Raw genomic sequence first — 23,082 nt, forward strand, 5'->3', positions numbered from 1 at the left:
CCACCGTTCAAAGGACTAACAGATCATTAGGTTAAGTACTAACTATTCTGCTTTTGCTGGAATGTGAGGGATACAGGGCATGGGAAATTAGTTTAATACTTTTTTTTGCTACCATTTACAAATGCCAGATTCTAAAGGTCAGAAGACATCAGTGCTCCAGGATTGTGGAATTGCAACCAAAGCAAGAATTAAGGAGTCTTTTTTGAAATGGCAAAAATTTAAAGAAAGAGTACACCTTAATTATCATTATAAGTTCTTGGGGGGGTAGTTATTTAATGTGCTGTTTTATTACATGAAGCAAATGTGGCCTGTTTATCATGTTTTACTGTCTAGCATTAAGTTTGCAGAGGTTTTCAATGCAGTCTAGTAAAGTATCATATAATCTAAGGCAATTGTCAAGCGTCAATATTTCTCACTAAGCAGTTTTTTGTTTTAAATCAAAGCTGTTTTATTGTTAGAAACTCAGGAGCTATACCAAGGACACAAGCCTTGGGAGTAATGATGTATACACCGTTACACAGTTGCTATATAGGATATCTTCAAAGGTTAACATACAGATGCATAATTGAGTCACGGGTTCAAAGGTTGCTAAACAACTATCTATTTTATTACTAAGGAGTTTAGGTTATTAGGTTATCTCCCATTCTCACACTATTCTGGAAGCAGATAAGAGCTGTCTGTGTGAACCTGTGGAAGAGGCGACTTGAAAGTACTACCAGCCAGGCTATAGCATAAACATCCTTGGGCCAGATGGATTTATTACTTGCCCAATGGTTGTAAATAAGGGGGGAGCAGAAGAGAGCTGGTGACCTGCTCTTTGTCTGAAAGAAAATTACGTTATAGAAAATAGCACGCTTGACAACAATGAGGCAAAGTTTAAATAAGTAGTAGTCATATTCTGTTCATGTTGAGAACATGCAGAATAATAATCAATATTGGTATCTTTTCATAGATTAATAAAAGTCTTAGCAACCCCACTAAATGTTGACTGTAACTCATACAATAGCCAGGCTCAGGCAGGCTAAAGTGTAACAGAGAACTCATATATGAGTAATTTCTGAAGCAGAAATTGTTACTTTGAAGCAGCTTCAGATACCAGAGAGTTTGGCTTGGATCCTGCTGAAAATTTCCCCTGACAAAGATTACTGACCTTGCTGACCTTCCCATTGCCGAAACCCCAAATGCCCACAAAATGGTGTTTCTAGGGGAAAGGGGACCTTCAGAATAACTGGAGAAACAGAGTTCTGATGTAGAAGGGATACATGGAGAAAAATCTCCCCCCCCCCCGCTTCTGCCAGTGGAAATCTTCTGTGGAATCTACTTTTGTATACTGGTTGGGGGAGGGAGAAGAGGAACAACAGCATTGATGGATATCATTAATGAATTGGCTTCCTTCTTTAAAATATGTAGAAGTAAGAGACAGTCATGACAGTCATAAAATATGTTGAAGTAAGAGCCAGGGCTCAGCAACAGTAAGGACTCCTCAGGAGAAGAGGAGCCTTGTGCAGCTAGACTTAAGTTAACAGAAGCTGACTAGCAGGAAAATGAGCTGCAGGCTTGTCAGGATTCACAGCCAACAGCTAGTACAGAGCACTTACACCCTCCAGTCCTGATTCAGCAGGTAAAACTCAAGTTGGCCATTCCCAGCCCACCAGTATCACCTACAAACTTAGAGCTCCTCAGATGAAGGCTGAAAACAGAGCTACAGACATGATTACAAAATGCATGCCTCCTGGCCCGATGCCAGCTGCTTGCTGATAATGCAGATGAGTAGCTGCAAGACGGCTTCTAAGCAAGCATGACCCTTAGGAGTGGGGCTATAAAGCCAACCAAGAGAGGCTGTTAGGTATAGATGCAATACGTATGATAAGACACCAACTCTGCATTGCCTGGCTTCTGGACCCCTGACTTTGGACTGAAAGTCTTGCTTTGCCTGACTTCTGGATCCCTGACCTTGTACTGAAGAACTCTGTTTGCCTGACTTCTGGCACCTGATCCTCAAAACCTGCAAGCCAGTACAGAGGCACTAAAGCACTTTGCATTGTCCATACTACTCAGTTGGAAATCTTTGATGAGACAGCAGTAAAGCAGTAGAGAACTTTAATTCTAGAGTAGCTGCCAAGATAAACTACTATGAGTGTAGGAGCAAATACACTTAAACTGAAGGGATATAACAGCATTGGGATTATGGCTTGGATCTTAAGCAGTGCGAGATTGTCACACTAGAGGAAGGCTACATCCTCTCCTTTCCTCTCCGCACAGCCTTCTGCACCTCAAGTCATGTTCCTAGCATGTCTAAAAATATAATGTGGGAAGTAGACAGCCACAGGAGAGAAAATTAGCTAAAATCTCCCTCCACAGCCAGAAAAGCCGTCCCACTGGAGGACTTGCTGTTGTACCAACATAACAGCACCTTCAGATCCAAACCTCTTCAAGGTTTCATTAGGTTTACAGTCTTTTTTTAATCTAATATGATTTTTTAAATCTAATATAGCTAAAAGGTTTTTTAAAATCTAATATAGCTAAAAGATTTTTAAAATCTAATATATCTAATTTTTATCTAATATATCTGATTACTCATTATAACAAAAATCGCAAATAGAGTGCAATGGGGGTAAAATATTGGAAATATTCCATTAGAATACAGAAACTATCACTTTGATTCCAAAGAGTATTTTCCAATTTGAAAAGGATGCAATTTGTGGACATCCCATGTGTGTGATCTTCAGTAAGGACTCAAGAACACATTCCACAAGAGACTGCTTTATCAGTTTATTTTGCTGAAAGACTCTCTTGCTTTATTAAATAGCTTTACAGGAAATAACTTGTTTTACATGAAGACTTGATCACCAAAGTCCTTTAGACAGCATGTGCAAGTGTTAACACAACTATTAAAAGAACATTACATTCTACTATTACATTACTAAGTTACATTAAAATCTACTATTGACCAGGGGTGGCCAATGGTAGCTCTCCAGATGTTTTCTGCCTACAACTCCCATCAGCCCCAGCCATTGGCCATGCTGGCTGGGGCTGATGGGAGTTGTAGGCAAAAACATCTGGATAGCTACCATTGGCCACCCCTCTACTATTCTAATCTATTATTCCAAATAAAAATAATATAAAGTAAAATAAAGTAGTATGGCCCTTCTGGGGGGATTGGTGAGAATATAAATGTCAGAGCTGAATGATGTTAGAATATGCAGTGAGATAAGAAACCAACATAATGTAATTTGGAATGGTAGATCACACCATATCTCTCTGTTTTGGGAACATGGGAGATAAATCTACACAGCGAACTGCCCCACTTCAAAGATGATGCTGTAAAGTCACCTCCATGCTTGAGCAGAGATGGATGGAACATAATGTCAGGGACTCAATTAATTGCTCTCAATGTTCCACAATTAATGATAAATCAATCTCCAAATAAAATTTAGTTGACTTAGCAATAATATAATATGTTCTACCTATTGGCTTCTCTCACTTAGTGCTGGCTCATACATGCATGCATATCACTGGCAACTGAATGTGTAAATTGACTCAAACAAAAAGGATGTTTAAGGTGATTTAAAAGTATTGACTGTGGAATAACGTATGCTATAGCTTGTTCAAACAGCCAAGTTACTATTTGATGTTGTCAGCAAGTGGTGAACACATATGTTTGATCCACCATTAGCCTGCATGCACCAGCAGTTGAAATTTCTACACTGATAAAACCAACATTCAATTTTGCCCTAGGGTAGTGCAGAGGTCCAACATAGTACCTACCACCTTCCCTGTGTTTTTGGTGGGGCTTCTCTGATGGGCTGTGCAAATTTTTTTTAAGTGCTTCAGGAGCAGCTGCCACTGCAGAACTGAATGACTGCAAGGCAGAGGTTTCAAACTAATTTGTTACAAGGGACAGATCTGACATAAATGTCACTTTGTTGGGCTGGCCCATGCATGCCATAAAATGTACACAAAGTACCAGAGATATAAACTTTATAAAGGTGATTTCAAGTCTCAAATGGCAATAGCAGGTGAATGACAATAGCAGGCTTGACTGGATTAGGTGTGATAAGCAGAGGGGTAGTAGATGTGGAGATACCAGCATTGGTAATGAGACAGGAAACCTAGGTATCAATTCCATCCAGGAGGATTCAAAGAATAAATGGATATAAGGCTGACATTAGAAACCAGAAGTGTGCTTGCACATAAAAGCTTATACGTGGAATAAAATGTTGGTCTTGAAGCTGCCATGGGACTCTCCTTCCCTCCCCCAAAAGAGGAGGAACAGCCCCAGAGAAGGAAGCAGAAGCTCTCTCTGTGTGTGCACACGTATAAGAAAGACAGAGGCTTGTCTTTATATTTCTCCCACACAACGAAGGAAGCAGTCACTGAGCTCTCTGTGTGCCTATGTGTATGAGTGTGTGAGAGTGGGGGGGGGGGAGTGAGGCAAGAAGCAAAGAAGCTCTGAGGGAGTTGGGAAAAATGGAAAGCTATGGTGCTGCTGATGTAGCAGCTCTGGGAAAGGAAGTTGAAGAAAGAAGTTGCTTGGGGGATAAATTTGAGTCCTTTATAGGCCAGATCCATCTCACCCCTGCTAAAGTGACACCCCTGCTAAGGTATCCTGTGTATAAGATTTTTTTAAAAAACAATATGTCCAATTTAAAAGGCATCCTATTAAACAGAGTTTCCGCCTGACCTGCTGATGAGCTGCTATAAGAGTTACACATAAATTCATTCCTGACATTTTATCGTTTGCTCTGTCTCTTGTGGCAGCCATCTTGTGGTTGTACCAACCATCCTGTGTCAGAATTTCAAAGGTGCCCATCAGCTGAAAAGGGCTGGAGACCCCCAAAGTAGTATTAATCAGTGACAGAGGTAACTAATACATTAAAACTGGATATGGCAATGCCATACTTTATGCCATAGGTGACCTGACTTCTTTCCTTATAGCCTCTAAAGGGTATCAGTATTTTGAATAGTTGTCCTGGCAGCTATGAACAGTATAGCAGCAACACTGTTCACAAATGTGGGGGAAAGATAAGGATATAATAATATTGATTTAAAAGGAGATATTTACAAGTTGTAAATAAAATCTGTTACTCTGACAGACTTTTCCCCTTCAACTCCCAAAATATAACAAAAAAACCTACACCAAAGTTAAGAGAGTGTCATAATTAAGCTGCACATACTACTGAAACCAACTACAATTAAATAAAGCATAACTTGCTAATAAATTTATGGTAAGAATCAATGCTTTGTTCTTTTAATGTTAGGTCACTTAGAAATGTTAAGCTCCACAGGCTTGAAAAACATGCTTCAACCTGCTATGTTGTATGTTTGGATATTTGCCAAGTGTAAAATTCTACTTGAATTTAGGACTGTGTTCCTTCTCCTGTAATAGGACCACTTTCTTCCAGTTCCCAATTAAAGTTAACAATGTGGGCATATGCAGTTGCAGAACAGTAATGAAAGCTGGTTTGATTACACACTAGATTTAATTAATGTGCCTTACAAAAAAAAGGGAGGGGGACAACACCTGCATTTAATATTACTCTGTCATAACAAGTACAGCACTGGATGACTTCCAGTTAGGGTTGTTTCACACACTCAGTGGTTTTTTGAACTGCATTCTCAACAACTGACTCAAGACATTCTCGGATGGTTCAGGCCTAACACCTGTTAATCTAGCCCAATTTGCTCCAGATTGCTTCATGCCTCTCCTTCAATTAAACACACTTAACAAAAGTCCATGCTTTCTAGGCAGAAGGCATGAAATACTCCCCTACACATTTAAACATTTCCTGAATACCATGCTGTTCATGATCTTCCCAGACTGCTCTATGTGCTATGTATACACTGACACATTCCATCCCACCCCAACTACGATGCTTATCCACAAGTCCAGACTTTGTGGTGCAGTCCTGTGGAAAACAAGCATCACTGGCAAGTGTGGGGGCAATCTGAGGCAAAGTGGACTCAGTTACCACCACTACATCATGACTTGGGGCTCTACAAGATACACACATTCAACATGGGAGGTAAAAAAGAGTACAACTGAAGATAATTTTTAAAGAATTTTACTGAAGATCATCGGCTATCAAAACTCAGTTGAAATATATAAATTCTCAGGCAGGTCAGCTATGTAAATACTGTGATCTAACTGTATCTAGTTTGACTCAGCTGTTAGCAAAGTAAAGTAGCGCAAATAAATTCTGTACATTAGAGAGATTGCTAAAACAGCTCCATGGCTTCTCATAACAATCTTATATTTTAACACTGTGGCTAAAGCAATACTGTGGCCAAATACTCTTATTTGTTGAGCAACTGCTAACCAGCAATTGGAATTAACTTTAATTTCAGTCATTTGTGAGGAACTATATACAGAATGGCAACCAGTCCTTTCCTTGGTCAGCTATCCAGCTCACTCTTTGTTCGCAGCCAATGTGATGTGCAAAATGTATTAATCACATTTGCTACATCAAATACAATATTTCAGTATACTATACTTCAGTTTCAATATCCTATGATAACATTACCATGCTGAGCCATTCCTGAGTTTCAAATGTGTGCATCTGATACTGGGTTCTTGAAATAAAAATTCTGCTGGTGCACTGTCTATACAACAGTCTGCTTGCCAGAGCTGGACAAGGTGTCTTAAGTATGGTGTTGCGGACTTCCAAACTGATTGTACTGAGAAACTTCCCTATCAATGCCAAGGCTATCTTGTTGAGTGTGGCTCATGAATTCATGGCCTTCATGCAACCATGGGCTTGTCTCAAGTTATAAACTGCCAATAAATATAGCAAGGAATACCTTCAATTTGATGCTCTGCTCAGGGCAAGAAGACAGTAAGAGTAGGAGGAAACTTAATGTTAGCCCCTTCTAATGAACAGGCTGGGTTTTAACTCAAAGATGCTGACACTTGGTGGTGGGAGATGGGGAAGACAAAATCTCCCTCAGTCTCATCCACCGAGATTGATGAATCCCTACAGGTTCTTCTGGGGAATTTTACCCAATAGCTTATTTTGCAGTCTTGTTTAAACCTTGCCTGCTTAAGGAATAAAGAACTTAAAAAGACAGGTAACATGCCTAGATACCTTTCTGAAACCAGTGGATGCTGGCTAGCTCCTTGATTCAGTGACGAGTTAGAACACTGAAACAACAGCAGCAAAAGCTCCATTATTGACAGCTGAATGCTATTGATGAATTCAACTGAAAACAAGCTAGGGTTCAGCTTTCAGCCTACTCCACAAAACTGGTGGTGGCAACAAAAGAATTGTATTTCTCTACCACCCCAGCATTTTTAAAGACAGCTTTTGAGTAGTCAGGGCCTTTGAGGTATAAGCCTAAATGGTGTGTTAGCTGTCTCTGAAGATTGCCATACAGTTCAGAATTCAGGTGCAGGTAAAGACCAACCACTTAGAGCACTCTAACCTTGAAGCAAAGGGCAGGGTACCAATACTGTGAAACTCCTTCAAGGAAGGCCCACCACTTAGTCCTTGCTGGCATAAAGGGAGAAGGATGGGAAGACTTTTTTCCAAATAGCTTTAAAGTATCTCCACTGCTGCTGTTACCATTTTCATTTCTGAATAGTGTGACTGTACTGTTTTATTGTTTTATGTTATTTTAAGTTGTACTATGGTTCTTGAGGACTTCTAATTAGCTGCTTTGAACAGCATAACTGAAAACTAGGTAGTGATTACAAGTTATGCTACACAATATCATCTCTTAATATAAAGTAATGTTTAAAATCTAAAGGGTGGTTTAGATCAGGTATGGGGAGGTAGAAGCCAATTGATAAACCCATGTCACAATTCTGGAACCCACAAATGTATTTCCGAACTGAAATCGATCATAAATTTGTGGGCTTCACTAGATTTGCCCCATCAATGCAAAAGGAAGATTTCGTATCATCACTTACCCCAACAATTTATGGCCTCTAGATTAGAAATTCTTTTGCAATGGAAGGTAATCTCTACCAGTTAGCACCACTTGCAACTACATGGCAACATAGTGAGTAGCCATGTTGGTCTGAAGTAGAAGAGCTCAACTGGTTCCAGTAGCATTTAAAGACCAACAAGATTTCCAGAGTTTACACTTTTGAGAATCAAAACTCCATGGTGCTACTGGACTTGAATCTAACAATTCCAGTTATGTACGTTACAATTCTATTTGACTTCAAACAAGGAGGTAAGTTTCATCATGGTTGAACAGACTGGATGGTTTGGAATCACATATACCGCTCAGCAACACTTGTTTCATCCATGTACCTCATCAGATAAGATAGTCCAAGTTCATAAGTCATCAGTAAGACTAGCAGTTTTGGAGATGCCAAGACCAGTGTACATTTTAAATAGCCAGACCTGTATACATTTTAAATATCGAAACTTCTGTAGTTATGTCATTATTACATTATGTGCTCTTGAGCTACCAGTTTGCATGCCCTTAGAAATGAATATTTTGCTCATCATGGTTTGCTTTAAATTAATCTATACTGTGAAGCAAAACAAAACACATCTAAACTGATATCAGCTTTCAGTTTAGACATTACAGAAGATATCAGTTTAGACATTACAGAAGATATAATTGACTTACCTTATAAGGGTGATATGTTGTGGCACAGGCTGGTGCTGAAAATGTTCAGGCCACTGATGATGTAGGCAGAAAGATGGAGAGGACTGAAGACGGCAGGCAGGCTGATATAAGGGTGTGCGTTTTTGACAAGCAGAAGCTGAATATTCAGTATGAGGGTTTAAACAGCATGAAGTCAATGGAGATGCTGCTGCACTGCCATTCAGTGAAAGACATTCTTGTTGACTACTATGGTTATTTAGTGGATGATGATATGGGCAAGAATGGCAACACTGTGATACCACCTGTGGGGTTCTTTGCTCATCTACAGACAAAAATGATGCTTTTAGTATGCCATTAAGCTGAAGGCACCCATTTTCACTCACTTTTCTTCTTGTGGTTTCCTTAGATGGGAGATTTGGGACTGCAGCATTACAATCACTGGTTGTAAGGATATCAGAACTAGTGACACTGGATGGAATGGTGCCATTGCTCAGAACTGCAAAATCATTGTTCCCATTGATTGTAGCCATACTCCAGAATCTCGATGGCCTGCAATACTGCAAAGGTGTGGGGGGGGAATAAAGAAAAATTAATCATAATATTCAAAAGATACAATTCTTTCAGTTTTTATATACATCCCCCCCCCCAATCCTGAGGAAGTCAGATTGATGCCTGTCATTGGAAATCAGACTTGCCTGTCAGCTTCAGACTGTCCCTATTGGTCCCTCGATGGCTGGAAATATCCCACCCATACCCACTTTTCAGCAGGAAACTCCATGGGTGGAGTTTCTTTGCCAAGAGTGCACAAGAGGTTCCGAACCGGGCAGAAAGTTTGGAGACTTCCTGGTCTGAACATGTGACTTTCGAACCGAACTCTCCGAACCTCGAACAAGGTAAAGTCTGGGCCAGATTTGGTCGGTGTTCGGGTCTGTGCCCATCCCTAATGGCAGCCTTTGGACAATAGAAGACTGAACAGCAGAAGAGATTCAAAAAGTATTTAGGCTAGTAGGAGAAACAGCAAGTCTGGCACACAAGAGAATTTTGGAAAGCAAGACAGAAACCTTAAATAATGAGGAACTATAGAGAATAGTTTGGGAGGGGCTGTAACTAGCAATTAAGAGTAGGGGTGTGCACAAAAAAAGTCAGTATTTTTCAGGTTTGAATATATAGAACCTGAAAATATCAATATTGAGATTCAGGAAATAATCAGGATCACTGAATGTATTCAGTTCCACTATATCCTAAGGGGAATGGTCCACATAGGGCATAATAATGATCCATAAATAGAAGTGCTGGTCAACCACACAGCTTGCAAAGGCATTTAAAGGGAACATCCCTTTAAATGGAACATCTCTTTAAATGGCATTTGCAAGCTGAGCAGCACCATATGAACTCTGAAACAGCCAGCCACCAAGCTCACTGGCCATTTCGATTCACTTGCACAGCTTGGCTTGTGAAAGCCATTTAAAGAGATGTCCCCTTTAAATGGCTCCCCCCCCCCAATACCCTAGCTGTGAAGAGGAGCCAACCCCAGCCAGCTCCACGCTGCCCCAGCCAATCCTGAGTTGACTCCTCTTTGCAGCTTGCTTTTAAACCCCTCAGTTTTACCTTCTCCTGCTTCCAAGCAAGGTGAAGCAAAAGGAAGGCATAAAAGGGATAAGGAAAGCCAGAGGTTTCTGACTAAGAGCGGGCCAGTGAGTCTACTCCCCTGTATATACTGAGCGCACACCCCTAACTAAGAGCTTTGGTGGAGCTGGATAAGAGACTTTGTACTAGAATGAACAATACTAAAAGCACACACAGGACTTGGAACATGAGGATATTTTTAGAGGATACCATGGACCCTGCTACGGGCTCCTTCCTCTAATCAAAATTGTGATTTTTCAATGAAAATGTACTGAACTAGTCCCTGGACATTTACTGGGACGAGAATTTTCCCTTCTAACCTTTCACTGTTACTTCCTTGCAAGATCAGCATTGTCATCTGAGTAAACTACTCCCAAGCAGCAGAAATCAAAGGCAAGGCAAATGTGGTTTTGTACCAGAAAAATGGTCTTAACTAGAAAAAAAGCACTATAAAGATAAAAGTTTTCCTGTGTGCTGAGTGGCCAATGGAGGTCAAAAATGTAAAAGCCGAAAGAAGTTTTAGCCTAAAGTCAAAAGGAACCCAAGGTCTTAACATAAGGAGGAGAAGTATATGATCTAAAAACTGATCTTCCACAGAAAAAAATTAGTATCATTGGTTATTCCTATACTTCTCTGTTATGGTTTTATGAAGAGGAAAATAAGTTGACTTTCACTAAGAGATGGTGCAAGTAATAGCAGTATACTGCAGAGATTCCTAATGGTGCTGCCAAATATCTTTATGTTTATACACAGATTACCTTGAAGTTTATGGTATAGGGTAGGCTAATTCAGGACAAAATTATTTCAAAAACTATTTAGATCAACAAGAAATTCCATCTCTGGGCCAACTGCTGTACTGATATACAGAATGCACCCAATGGAAACCACCGCCTGTGACATACGTGTTATTTGTTTTATTGTATTTTACAGTTTTATTTAGCCTGTAGTTTTTAATTGTTTTAACTTTTGTTGTTATTTGCCCCAAGCCCGCTTGCAGGAAAGGGCGGACTATAAATTAACATAAATAAATAAATAAAAAGCTGATTTCAACAACTGTTTTACATTAGAAACACACCTAAATAGAGGTCTAAACTGATTAATTTCTATAAACATAAAACCATACTGATGTAAAATTGAGTAAAGCCATTACAATATTATATGATAAACTATGTTTCTTAAACATTCGTTTCATATATTTACTAATTTGGAAAATTATATTCAGTACACTGTTTGTATTTAGACATCCATACCTGTAAACTGAAACGAAACCTCTCATCTGTAACCATGATAGTGTTTTCATAGTCAGACTTTTTTCCATTTTAGTCTGCCATTTCTACTTCCTCTCACAAATGCCCTTCATTCTCCCCCATGCAAAAATAAATAATGCCAACCAGCAGCAATTCTGGTTGTTGAACAGATCAGCATTCTCCATGGGGCAGCATATATGTGCTATCAATTTTCTGATACTTAGAGTAGTGAGCCACCTTCAAATATTAAGTAGTTATTTGGTATAACATAGGAATCATAGAATCATAGAGTTGGAAGGGACCTCTAGAGACATCTAGTCCAACCCTCTGCACAATGCAGGAAACTCACAAACACTTCCCCCTAAATTCACAGGATCTTCATTGTTGTCAGATGGCCATTTAGCCACAGTTTAAAAACCTCCAAGGAAGGAGAGCCCACCACCTCCCGAGGAAGCCTGTTCCACTGAGGAATCGCTGTAACAGTCAGGAAGTTCTTCCTAATGTTGAGCCGGAAACTCTTTTGAATTAATTTCAACCCACTGGCTCTGGTCCTACCTTTTTGGGCCACAGAAAACAATTCCACACCATCCTCTATATGACAACCCTTCAAGTACTTGATGGTGATCATATCACCTCTCAGCCGCCTCTTCTCCAGGCTAAACATCCCCAGTTCCGTCAACCTTTCCTCATAGGACTTGGTCTCCAGACCCCTCACAATCTTCGTCACCCTCCCCTGGACCCGTTCCAGCTTGTCTATATCCTTCTTAAAATGTGGTGCCCAAAACTGAACACAATACTCCAGGTGAGATCTTACCAGAGCAGAGTAAAGCAATACCATCACATCACGTGATCTGGACACTATAGCTCTGTTGATACAGCCCAAAATTGCATTTGCCTTTTTAGCCATCGCATCACACTGTTGATATGTTCAATGTATGATCCACTAAGACCCCTAGATCCTTTTCGCAAATACTACTCTAAGACAAGTCTCCCCCATCCTATAACCATGCATTGGATTTTTCCTACCTAAATGCAGAACTTTACATTTATCCCTGTTAAAATTCATTTTATTGATTTTAGCCCAGTTTTCCAGCCTGTCAAGGTCATCCTGTATCCTGTTTCTGTCTTTTTCTGTGTTTACAACCCCTCCCAATTTAGTATCATCTGCAAATTTAATAAGCATTCCCTCTATTCCTTCATCCAAATCATTGATAAAGATGGTGAACAATACAGGTCCCAGGACAGATCCTTGAGATACTCCACTTGTCAGTCCTCTCTAAGAGGATGAGCAACCATTCACAAGCACTCTTTGGGTGCAATCTGTCAACCAATTACAGATCCACCTAACGGTAAAAGGATCCAAATCACATTTTACCAACTTGCCAACAAGGATAGTATGTGGAACTTTATCAAAAGCCTTACTGAAATCAAGATAAATAATGTCTACAGCATTCCTGATCCAGCAAGGTAGTCACTTTCTCAAAAAAAGAGATCAGGTTAGTCTAACATGACTTGTTCTTGAGAAAACAATGCTGGCTCTTAGTAATCACATTCATTATTTCTAAATGTTCCCGGACCGACTGTTTGATGATTTGTTCTAAAACTTTTCCAGGTATAGAGGTCAAGCTGACGGGTTGGTAGTTACTCGGATCATCTTTTTTCCCCTTCTTGAAGATGGGGACAACATTCGCCTGCCTCCAATCTTCCGGCACCTCTCCTGTTCTCCAAGAATTCTTAAAAATAATAAACAGAGGCTCAGAAATTACATCCGCAAGCTCTTTTAGAACCCTTGAATGCAATTCATCTGGTCCTGAGGACTTAATTTCATTTAAAGAAACTAGGTGTTTATGTACTACCCCTAAGCTGATCCTAGGTTGGAACTTCATACCCTCCTTATATGTTCTGTTTTTGCCATGTTGAGCACCATTTCCCTCAGAAGAGAAGACTGAGGAAAAGTAGGAATTCAGCAGTTCCGCCGTCTCTTCATTACCTGTTACAATTTCACTTTCTTGCCCTCACAATGGGCCTACCATGTCCTTGCTCTTTTTCTTACTCTGAACATAAGAACCCTTTTTTGTTGTTTTTAGCATCTTTGGGCAGCCTAAGCTCATACTGAGCTTTAGCTTTCCTAACTTTTTCTCTACAAGCACTGGTGATTTGTTTATATTCATCCTTGGTTATAAGGCCCTCCTTCCAATTCCTAAAGGAGTCTTTTTTATTTCTCAAGTCTTTAGAGAGCTGTTTATGGAGCCACTTCAGCTTCTTTAGGCTTTTCCCATTTTTTCTTCTCATAGGAATCGTCTGTGATTGTGCTTTCAGTATTTCGCTTTTAAGAAACTCCCACCCCTCCTGAACACCCTTCCTCTTAAGTATCTCTGACAATGGGATTTTACCCAGCATAGTTCTAAGTTTATCAAAGTTTGCCTTTCTGAAGTCCAACCTATAAGTCTGACTACATATAGCTTTCCCCTTCCCTAAGACTGTAAATTCCAAAATCACATGGTCACTACTGCCCAGGGTGCCCACTATTTCCACTTCTTCAATCAATTCTTCCTTGTTGGTGAGAATCAAATCCAAGATAGCAGACCCCCTTGTTTCCTTCTTCACTTTCTGGAAAAGGAAGTTGTCAGCAAGACAAGTCAGGAATCTATTTGACTTTTCATTTTTAGCAGAGTTGGACTTCCAACAGATGTCCAGGTAATTGAAATCTCCCATGATCACTGTATCCCTTCTCTTGGAGAACTTAGAAATCTGCTGTAGAAGTATCTGATCCAAGTCCTCTGCCTGGCTTGGTGGTCTATAGCAGACCCCCACAATAATATCACTGTTATTTCTTACTCCTTTTATTTTTACCCAAACTCTCTCAACTGAGCTGCCATGCTCAGATTCACATATTTCCTCACAAGTATATACCTCCTTTGCATATACTGCTATACCTCCGCCCTTTCTCATTTGCCTAAGTTGTACCCCTGAATCCTAATATTCCAGTTGTGTCATCCCACCAAGTTTCAGTAAGGCCTATTATGTCATAGTCTCCTTACTTTATTAGGACTTCCAGTTTCTCCTGTTTGTTTCCCATACTCTGTGCATTAGTGTAGAGTCATCGGAATACACATTTTATGCATCCCGAGGGTTTAGTTTCTGTACAAGCCTGCAAGTTAACATTACCTAGTGTATGTGCCGCTCTTTGCAAATCTTTAATGTTCTTATCCTCAGTTTCTGGCATCATGCGAGGCTTTGAATTATTGTCTCGCTCCCCCATATAATTTAGTTTAAAGCCCTCATTGGCGTAGCATTGGTATAACACAGGAAATCACCCAGATGGATGACAGGATGAAATCTATGAAGATTTGCAAGCACCCGATTTCTAGTATCAATTCATAACGTACTTACATGAATTGTTGTACTATATGATGACTGAGTGACAATTATCTCTGTGTAGTTTACAACATCTGAGTGGGCAGCCTGTCCTGTCTCACACTGCAAATTAGACACTTTTCCATATAAGACTAAATGATAAGCTACTGAAACCCCCACTGCATAGGGTCACCCCATTGTTACAGGTAAAAAAGACTATAGCCCACTTTCTTTGTTCCACAAAATGCAAGGAGAACCATTAAGAACTGAGCCATCCTCCATCTGCATATTCCTCTTTTGATAGTGTGATCTTAAAATGTGATGGAAGCTTGGGCTTTTAAGAATATGGTAGAGAAAGTCTTGAGGAATTATCTATTTTACATGTACATAATTGGAGACTAATTATTAATGCAAGTGCCATTATTGTTTCAACCTCTCTTGAACGCATGCAATATTAAAACTTGGCATTAATTAACAGTTTGTTGAGACTCAAATTGATTATTTTCACTTCCTAAGGACTTTGCAACATCACCTTTCTTCCTTTACCACTACCAAGTGAGCTGAGTGGTTCAAATATTCCAACTAGCCAAACTATTTAATTGGTTCATCATAAAAATGAGCAGAAGGTGCTTTGCACAATGGAATGTTGCCCATAGCAACGCAGAGTGCTGCTTCTCACAGTCACTTCAGTTTGCAGTAATAAGTCTTTAGCCTAAAGCTATGGGGGGGGGGGGGAGGAGGAACAATAAGTGTTGAATAAAGTAGGGGGGGGGGGGAGAATAAGTGCTGTTCTAGATTATACCCAGGCTCTTTCGAAAGCAAATACCAAACAACTCATTCTAATTTTACAACATTTTCTAGGCAAAAATATTTTGCTCAAGTGACCACTTTGCACTCTTGCTTAACATCATCTTAGATCCCTCCATGCACCCAAACCAGCACGGCCCATTTAAACCTCACAGAACAAGAAAAAGTATAAATGTTTGCAAATCTAGTTGTCTGAAAAGACATCTGAAATATTCTAAAACTGAAATAGCTTGATTTTCTCATGGAGCACAAAGCAGCTTCAGTGATGCTACTACAAGAAGTCATATTAGTAGGTATATAGTCCATAACAAAACATTTTCTGAACACATGCTAACCCCTGAACCTGTTGTGCACTATGTTAATGGGCATCATGACATGCTGAAGAATTACCTTCTGAACAAGAAGCTCAAGTACACCAATGAGAACACTGCACAGGAATCAACAATTTCCCCTGCGTATTCAATACAATATAGAAAATGATATGGCTGCAAATACTATGCAAGTAATTGGTTAACAGCTTGAACTGGAATTCAGCTATTGAAGATCTGCCATTTCAGCTCCCCTAAAGCTAAGCCACAATGGGGACAAAACAAACTCTTTCAGGGCTACATGCCTTACCATCTCTTGTACTTTCTATACCCATGCATGTCATTTTATATTTGACATATTTTCTGTCCTCCTTCTAATATGTACCTTATCAATGCGAGTGGTTTATAGAAAGAAGCTAGCCAGCCTGCTGAAGAATGATCTTACAGACATGCCCAAGTTTATTTATTTACTTCATTTAAACTCCATCTTTCTCCTCTCCTCCATTTTGTCCTCACAATCACCCTGTGAAGTAGGTTAGGCTGAGGGTGACTGGCCTAAAGTTACCCAGAAAGCTTCCACAGTGGAGTGGGGATTTGAACCTGGCCTCCTAGATCCCAGTCCTATAGTCTATGCCACTCTGGGATATTTCACTAATATCCCTGTGGCTACAAAGGCTGGAGACTTTCTGTTTAAATGAAGAATTCAGACCTGTTAATGGCTTAAACGGGCCTAAATGGGCACCAGGTAGCATTCAGATAATTTAGGGAAAAACTCGTCTAATCAAGCAACACAGAAACTCTACATATGAACAGTTTCCATTAACAATCCTGCTTGTTCTTTGCCACAACACTGAGCACTGTTTTCTTTGCAGACAGCTGCCCTCTGGAGTTCAAGTCTTCAGGAAGAACTGTAATGTTGTACTACATTCAAACATGTGTTGGATTTTGTGTTCACTCAAGTGAATGTTAATTTTAGTTGCAGATAAACTTTACCCATTACTCTGGGTCCAGGTGACACTTTTTATTGCTCTAAAAGTTGTTTTTATCTAAAGGGGAGAGCAAGTTTGAAATAACACTGGTTCAAGAAAATTCATCTGGATTGCTGCTACTTACTGTTCAAAATGAAAAGTGCAAAATCAGGTAAGAATGATGTATTGGAAATGTGGTTTAAATTGCTTTATAGCACACAGCATTTAAATCTTTAGAATACTTGGGAGTCAGCGAACTGGCTTATTTAACAATTTGATATATAGAATTCCAAGACTCTTGGGAAAGAAAAAGGTCTAGCTTTAAACAAAAATACCCTCCTACCTTAAGCCTGCAATTCAGCTCATGCTATGATGCAGTCTGACTTCATTCCTATTCGTTGCTAGAGAAAGCTTTCAGCTATACAGCCTCTTCATGCTAATGAAGCTATTTTTCATTTTTAAAAAATTTCTGCCAAAGAAACTCCACAACAGTAGAAGCATCATACCTGATCATGTGAATTGTCTTCACATGTCAAAGTTCAAGAACTGTGACTGACCCAAAGTCACCCAGCTGGCTGCATGTGGAGATGTGGGGAATCAAACCCAGTTCTCCCAGATTAGAGTCTGCACTCCTAATCACTACACCAAACTGGAAGGGGTCACGCTCGTGGCTGTGAGAGGATGTGATCACTTTCCCCTGTGCTAACTGGTCATGGGAAACAAGCAGTCTCCCTCCCACTAGAGGATGTCCCCAAGCACATCACTGGAGGTCTTGGTGCCCACTTCCCTGTTCCATCCACGTGGCTCTTGAGAGTTTGGCATTGCTGCCTAAACTGTAGCATAAAACTGTATTCAGAAGGGAAGATAATGATAGCAGTAATGCATCCTTCCCTTCCACATCCCAAGATTTCCAACTCCCTGCTGCTACTGCTTCCATAGGTATGCTCTCATCTAGCACTCCCCAACCCAATGCCAGGAAGCACCTTTGCCTTCCACATGCTTCAACCATGGGTGTGGGGACATGGTTCCACTTCATCGCATGGAAATACTTCAGCACCCTGATACGTGACCCGTGCATGGTGGAGTGGCAGGAGTGCCATGCCTGTGTCTAGAAGTGTTCAGATCCACAACACTTTGCCACCACTGTTTTCTGGACGCACTTGCAAAGGGCACATCCCAGTTTGCTGCTGCCAGAGGAAGGAGTGCCATCCACTAGTGGCAGGTGGAAGAGGCCCACTCCCACTCAGCAGGGAAAGGCAGGTGGAAAAGCAGGCTGCTCTGGGCACAATGCTTAGCACTATAAGGCAAGCCACTCTCCAAGAGGTCATGCTCACAGGAACACTGCCAGTGCTGGGGAAAAGTGGGAGGGCTCAGGAAACAATCACTCACCTAATTGGCAAGGTGATTGCCATGGATGGCCAACTGTTCTCCCTGGTGGAGGATGCAGCCTTTCACCAGCTGATGCAACATGTGACTGCCTGGTACATCATCCCCTCCAGGAGGACCATGAGCCACTGAGTGTTGCCCTCCACGCACCACTCCATGGTGGAGCTTATTAAGGCCAGGCTCTCCAAAGTGCAAACCTGAACCATCCACTTAACAGTGGACCTCTAGAGCAGACATCACCATGGCTACCTCCCTCCCATTGCCCACTGTTAAGAACCAGAGGAAAGGACTGTGGTCACACCCTGGGAGGGGAGAGGCCTACTGTCATCTGGCTACAAGATTATTCTCCTCCATGTATAGGGAATGGATGCAGACCACATGGTGGCAAACACTGCTGCAATTGTATATAGAGTAGCCTAAGGGAGTGGTTGGATGGTAGACACATCATGGATGCCAGTGCCAATATGCTGGTAGCTGTGAGAGATACATGCTTGAGAAACATCATTTGCTGGGCATGCACGCTGCTCCTGGTGGTGAGGGATGACCTAGGACTGGGGAGCACTAAGTGGGGGATGGGATGAGAGGCAGGGGAGGGGGAGGAACACAAACACTGGCTCGCTTAGGATGTGGCCACTTGGTGGAAATCCACCTATGCCATGATTGCAAGAGTGTGGTGCAGGATGTCAGAGTGAGAGTAAAGTGGGAGCTCAGGACCAGTGCTGGGGGGTGTTAGGTGGAGGATTCCATCAAAGTCATGGTCAGGGAATACCTCATGGAGTCCCCTGAGCCCGTCAATCCTGACCCCCTTGAGTACTGGGCACGCAAAAGTGTCACATGGCCAGACCTTACTAGCTAGGCTATCAAATTCTTTCCCTGACCTCCTACTAACAAGCAGAGCAAGTGGGTGTCATCCCACTTGGGAGACATCCACAGCCCCCACCACTCCCATCTGGGCCTGTCTGAAGGTCAACCTCCCCCTGCTGGGCCACCTTGCTCTGGACCTGGAAGAGTAAGATCATGGTTTCCAGTCATTGTCCCATGTGCCACCCATAGCTTCTCTTCTCTGGTAATCCCAGCATGTGGTCTATGGGTCATGCCCCTGGTGCATGGGCAGGAGGATGGCTGCCTCTGCTGGGCAAGAGGCAGCCAATCCAAAACATCAACTTCAACCAGAAGAACTCTAGTCTCTCGGCTTGGCTTCGTGAACGAAGATTTAAGAAGGGTGCAATAGTCCACGTTTGCTGCAGGCTCGCTGGTGGCTGACAAGACCAATGTGGGACAGGCAGGTCCGGCCACAGCGGCTGCAGGGAAAAGTCTGATTTAGGGTTGGTCCTGTAGCAGTGCGATTCTTCCTCAATCTCCTTTTGTCCTCAAGACCAGCTATGCGTGTGTTCTCAAAGGAAGAGACAGCCTGGTGGATGGTGTGCCTCCATGCTTTGCGATCTGAGGCTAGGTCAGACCACTGGTGATGGTTGATGTGACAGGTGCTAAGGGATTTCTTCAAGGAGTCCTTGTACCTCTTCTTTGGTGCCCCTCTATTTCGATGGCCGGTGGAGAGTTCGCCATACAGGGCAATCTTGGGAAGGCGGTGGTTTTCCATCCTAGAAATATGCCCTGCCCAGCGCAGCTGCGTCTTCAGCAGCAGTGCCTCGATGCTGGTAACCTCTGCCCGCTTGAGGACTTCAGTGTTGGTCACAAAGTCACTCCAGTGGATGTTGAGGATGGTGCGAAGGCAGCGCTGATGAAAGCGCTCAAGGAGTCGCAGGTGATGACGGTATAAAACCCACGATTCGGAGCCATAGATGAGGGTTGTCATCACAACCGCTTTGTAAACATTGATCTTTGTGCCTTTTTTCAGATGCTTGTTGCTCCACACTCTTTTGTGCAGTCGGCCAAATGCACGGTTTGCCTTTGCCAGCCTGTTGTCAATCTCCTTGTCGATCTTGGCATCTGAGGAGATGATGCACCCCAGGTAGCTGAACTGCTGGACTGTCTTCAGAACTGATTCACCCACAGTGATGCAGGGAGGGTGATAATCTTCCTGGGGTGCAGGCCGGTGGAGAACTTCTGTCTTCTTCAGACTAACTTCTAGGCCGAATAGCTTGGCAGCCTCTGCAAAGCAGGACGTCATATGCTGCAGAGCTGATACCGAGTGGGAGACGAGTGCAGCATCATCAGCAAACAGTAGCTCTCGGATGAGTTTTTCCATTGTCTTGGAGTGTGCCTTTAGTCGCCTCAGGTTGAACAGGCTGCCATCGGTGCGATAGCGGATGTAGACACCATCGTCCTCATCTAGATCTACTGCGGCTCTTTGAAGCATCATGCTAAAGAAGATCGTAAAGAGAGTTGGCGCGAGAACGCAGCCTTGCTTTACACCTGTGCCTATTGGGAAGGGCTCCGAGAGGTCGTTGCAGTGTCTGACTTGGCCTCGCTGGTCTTCGTGTAGCTGGATGATCATGCTGAGGAACCTTGGGGGACATCCTAAACGTTCCAAGATTTGCCACAGGCCTTTCCTGCTAACGGTATCGAAAGCTTTGGTAAGGTCGACAAAAGTCACATACAGACCCTTGTTCTGTTCCCTGCATTTCTCTTGGAGCTGCCTGAGAACAAATACCATGTCGGTGGTGCTCCTGTTAGCTCTGAAGCCGCACTGGCTCTCTGGGAGGAGTTCTTCTGCAATGGTGGGCACCAGTCTGTTCAGGAGTATTCTGGCAAGGATTTTGCCTGCGATGGAGAGCAGGGTTATCCCCCAGTAGTTGGAGCAGTCTGACTTTTCCCCTTTGTTCTTGTATAGGGTGATGATGATTGCATCGCGAAAGTCCTGTGGTAATTTGCCTTGTTCCCAGCAGGTGACAAGTACTTTGTGAAGTGAGCTATGTAGTACTGTGCCCCCATGCTTCCAGATCTCTGGTGGAATTCCATCAACTCCTGCTGCCTTGCCACTTTTCAGTTGCTTGATGGCTTTAACAGTCTCTTCTAGGGTGGGGATCTCATCCAACTCTGTTTTCACCGGTTGAAGTGGGGTGAGGTGGATTGCTGAATCTTGAACTACGCGGTTGGCACTGAAGAGAACCTGAAAATACTCTGACCACCGGTTCAGTATGGATGCCTTGTCTGTGAGGAGCACTTGGCCGTCTGCACTATGCAAGGGACTCTGAGCCTGATATGATGGACCATATACTGCCTTCAGGGCTTCGTAGAACCCTCTTAAATCACCAGTGTCTGCACACAGCTGGGTTCTCTCTGCAAGCTTGGTCCACCACTCGTTCTGAATGTCTCGAAGCTTGCGCTGGAGGTTGCTACATGCAGCGCGAAAGGTTGCTTTTTTCCCAGGACAGGAGGGCTGAGCAAGATGTGCTTGGTAGGCAGATCTCTTTTTTGCCAGTAATTCTTGGATCTCTTGATTGTTCTCATCAAACCAGTCCTTGTTCTTCCTTGTGGAGAACCCGAGGACTTCTTCAGAGATCTGCAGGACGGTAGTTTTTAGGTGTTCCCAGAGTGCTTCTGGAGAAGGGTCTGTGGGGCAACTGAGGTCCTCAATTCTTGACTGGAGTTTTGCCTGGAAGGCAGCTTTAACTTCGGCTGACTGGAGGCTGCCAACCTGAAACTTCCTCCGAGGGATACCTCCTCTCCTACTCTACTCTACCTCCTACTCTAGTACCTCCCGAAGCAACATCCTCCTTATAGCACTACCTCATAGTATTTGTCAGATGTGACTTGAAGTTGTTGCATCCCTTGTTCAGGCTAATTTAGGGGACTTCCAGTGATCCCAGGCACTGGAAGCAGCCTGCGTAAATTAGCCCATGTAACCTGTGCTTGGGAGGCAGATCTGTTGAGGCAATGGGACACCGGCAGCTGACTGCATTCCCTGAGACAGATAGTAATGTTGTGTAGTTCTAGTTTTTTGGGGGAAGGCACATGATAGTGGAGTGACCATGGGGTGGGAATTCTGTGGCCAAGCCCACCTAGGAAAGATTTTTGCAGAGCTATCTGCTTTCTCCCATAGCGCTGGCAGGGTGATTCCAGGAGAGCCAGGCAGACATAGTAGGCCTAGTTCCCAGGGCAAATGTCTTCCTTCCCAGGTCACAGTTCCAACCCGTCGACATCACATAAGGTTTGGGTAACCTGGGGGACTTCCACAGATTCCAGGGCACAGCATATTGCCTGTGTCAATTGCCCCACTACTTGCATTTGGCATCTTGGCAGATCCTTCCTGGGCATGGGAGGGCTGGTTGCAGTTGGGTTTGGTCACTGATGCCATTGAGGTTCCAGTGGTGTTTTTGAAGAGTAACTTATGGTTGGTCGGCCGTGGGGCCAGGGTTGGGCTTGTGTACCAGGATGCTGATTTGAAACAACTTTGCATATCAAAGGTCCATGATGTGTCCCTTTGCTTCAGGAATCAAGAGCTATACCCTTTCAAGCGCACTGCAGCCAGGGTGATACCAGAGGCAGGGCAAGTGCTGGGCACAGCAGGCCTACAGAGTCCAAGTTTCCAGGGCAACTTGTCAACTTTTTCATAACTGCTTTTCTTCACCCAGACCACAACTCCGCCCTGCTGGCAAGGTGACTCCTGTCCACCAGCATGGGACCATCCTTCTTGGGTATTTTGAAAACAGAGCCCACCTAAGTCCAGGTGATGAATCCACACCATTGGACAGTCTAGCCTTATGTTCCAGTGTGGTTTTCTGTATGGTCTTTCATTCTGCCCAATGGCAAGGTAATCACAGGGCACAGCTAAATCTTCCCAGGGTGTTTGAGAATCATCATGGCCCATCTGAGTCCAGTTACCCAACTGTGAATCCACATTGTTATACTGGGTAG

At 42.7% G+C, this 23,082-nt stretch overlaps 1 protein-coding gene across 1 annotated transcript in view; it reads right to left on the reverse strand.

Annotated features, from left to right (window-relative positions):
• LOC132576853 (protein dispatched homolog 1-like) overlaps positions 1-23,082 on the reverse strand; it is a 157,322-nt gene that overhangs the window by 40,632 nt on the left and 93,608 nt on the right. Inside the window, exon 2 of the mRNA XM_060246095.1 lies at positions 8,584-9,119. Within this exon, the coding sequence (XP_060102078.1) occupies positions 8,584-9,092 (509 nt within the window). The 5' untranslated portion in view covers positions 9,093-9,119. The remainder of the gene's footprint in view (positions 1-8,583; positions 9,120-23,082) is intronic.

The sequence above is a fragment of the Heteronotia binoei genome, chromosome 1 (genome assembly GCF_032191835.1).
Source record: "Heteronotia binoei isolate CCM8104 ecotype False Entrance Well chromosome 1, APGP_CSIRO_Hbin_v1, whole genome shotgun sequence".
NCBI lineage: Eukaryota > Metazoa > Chordata > Lepidosauria > Squamata > Gekkonidae > Heteronotia > Heteronotia binoei.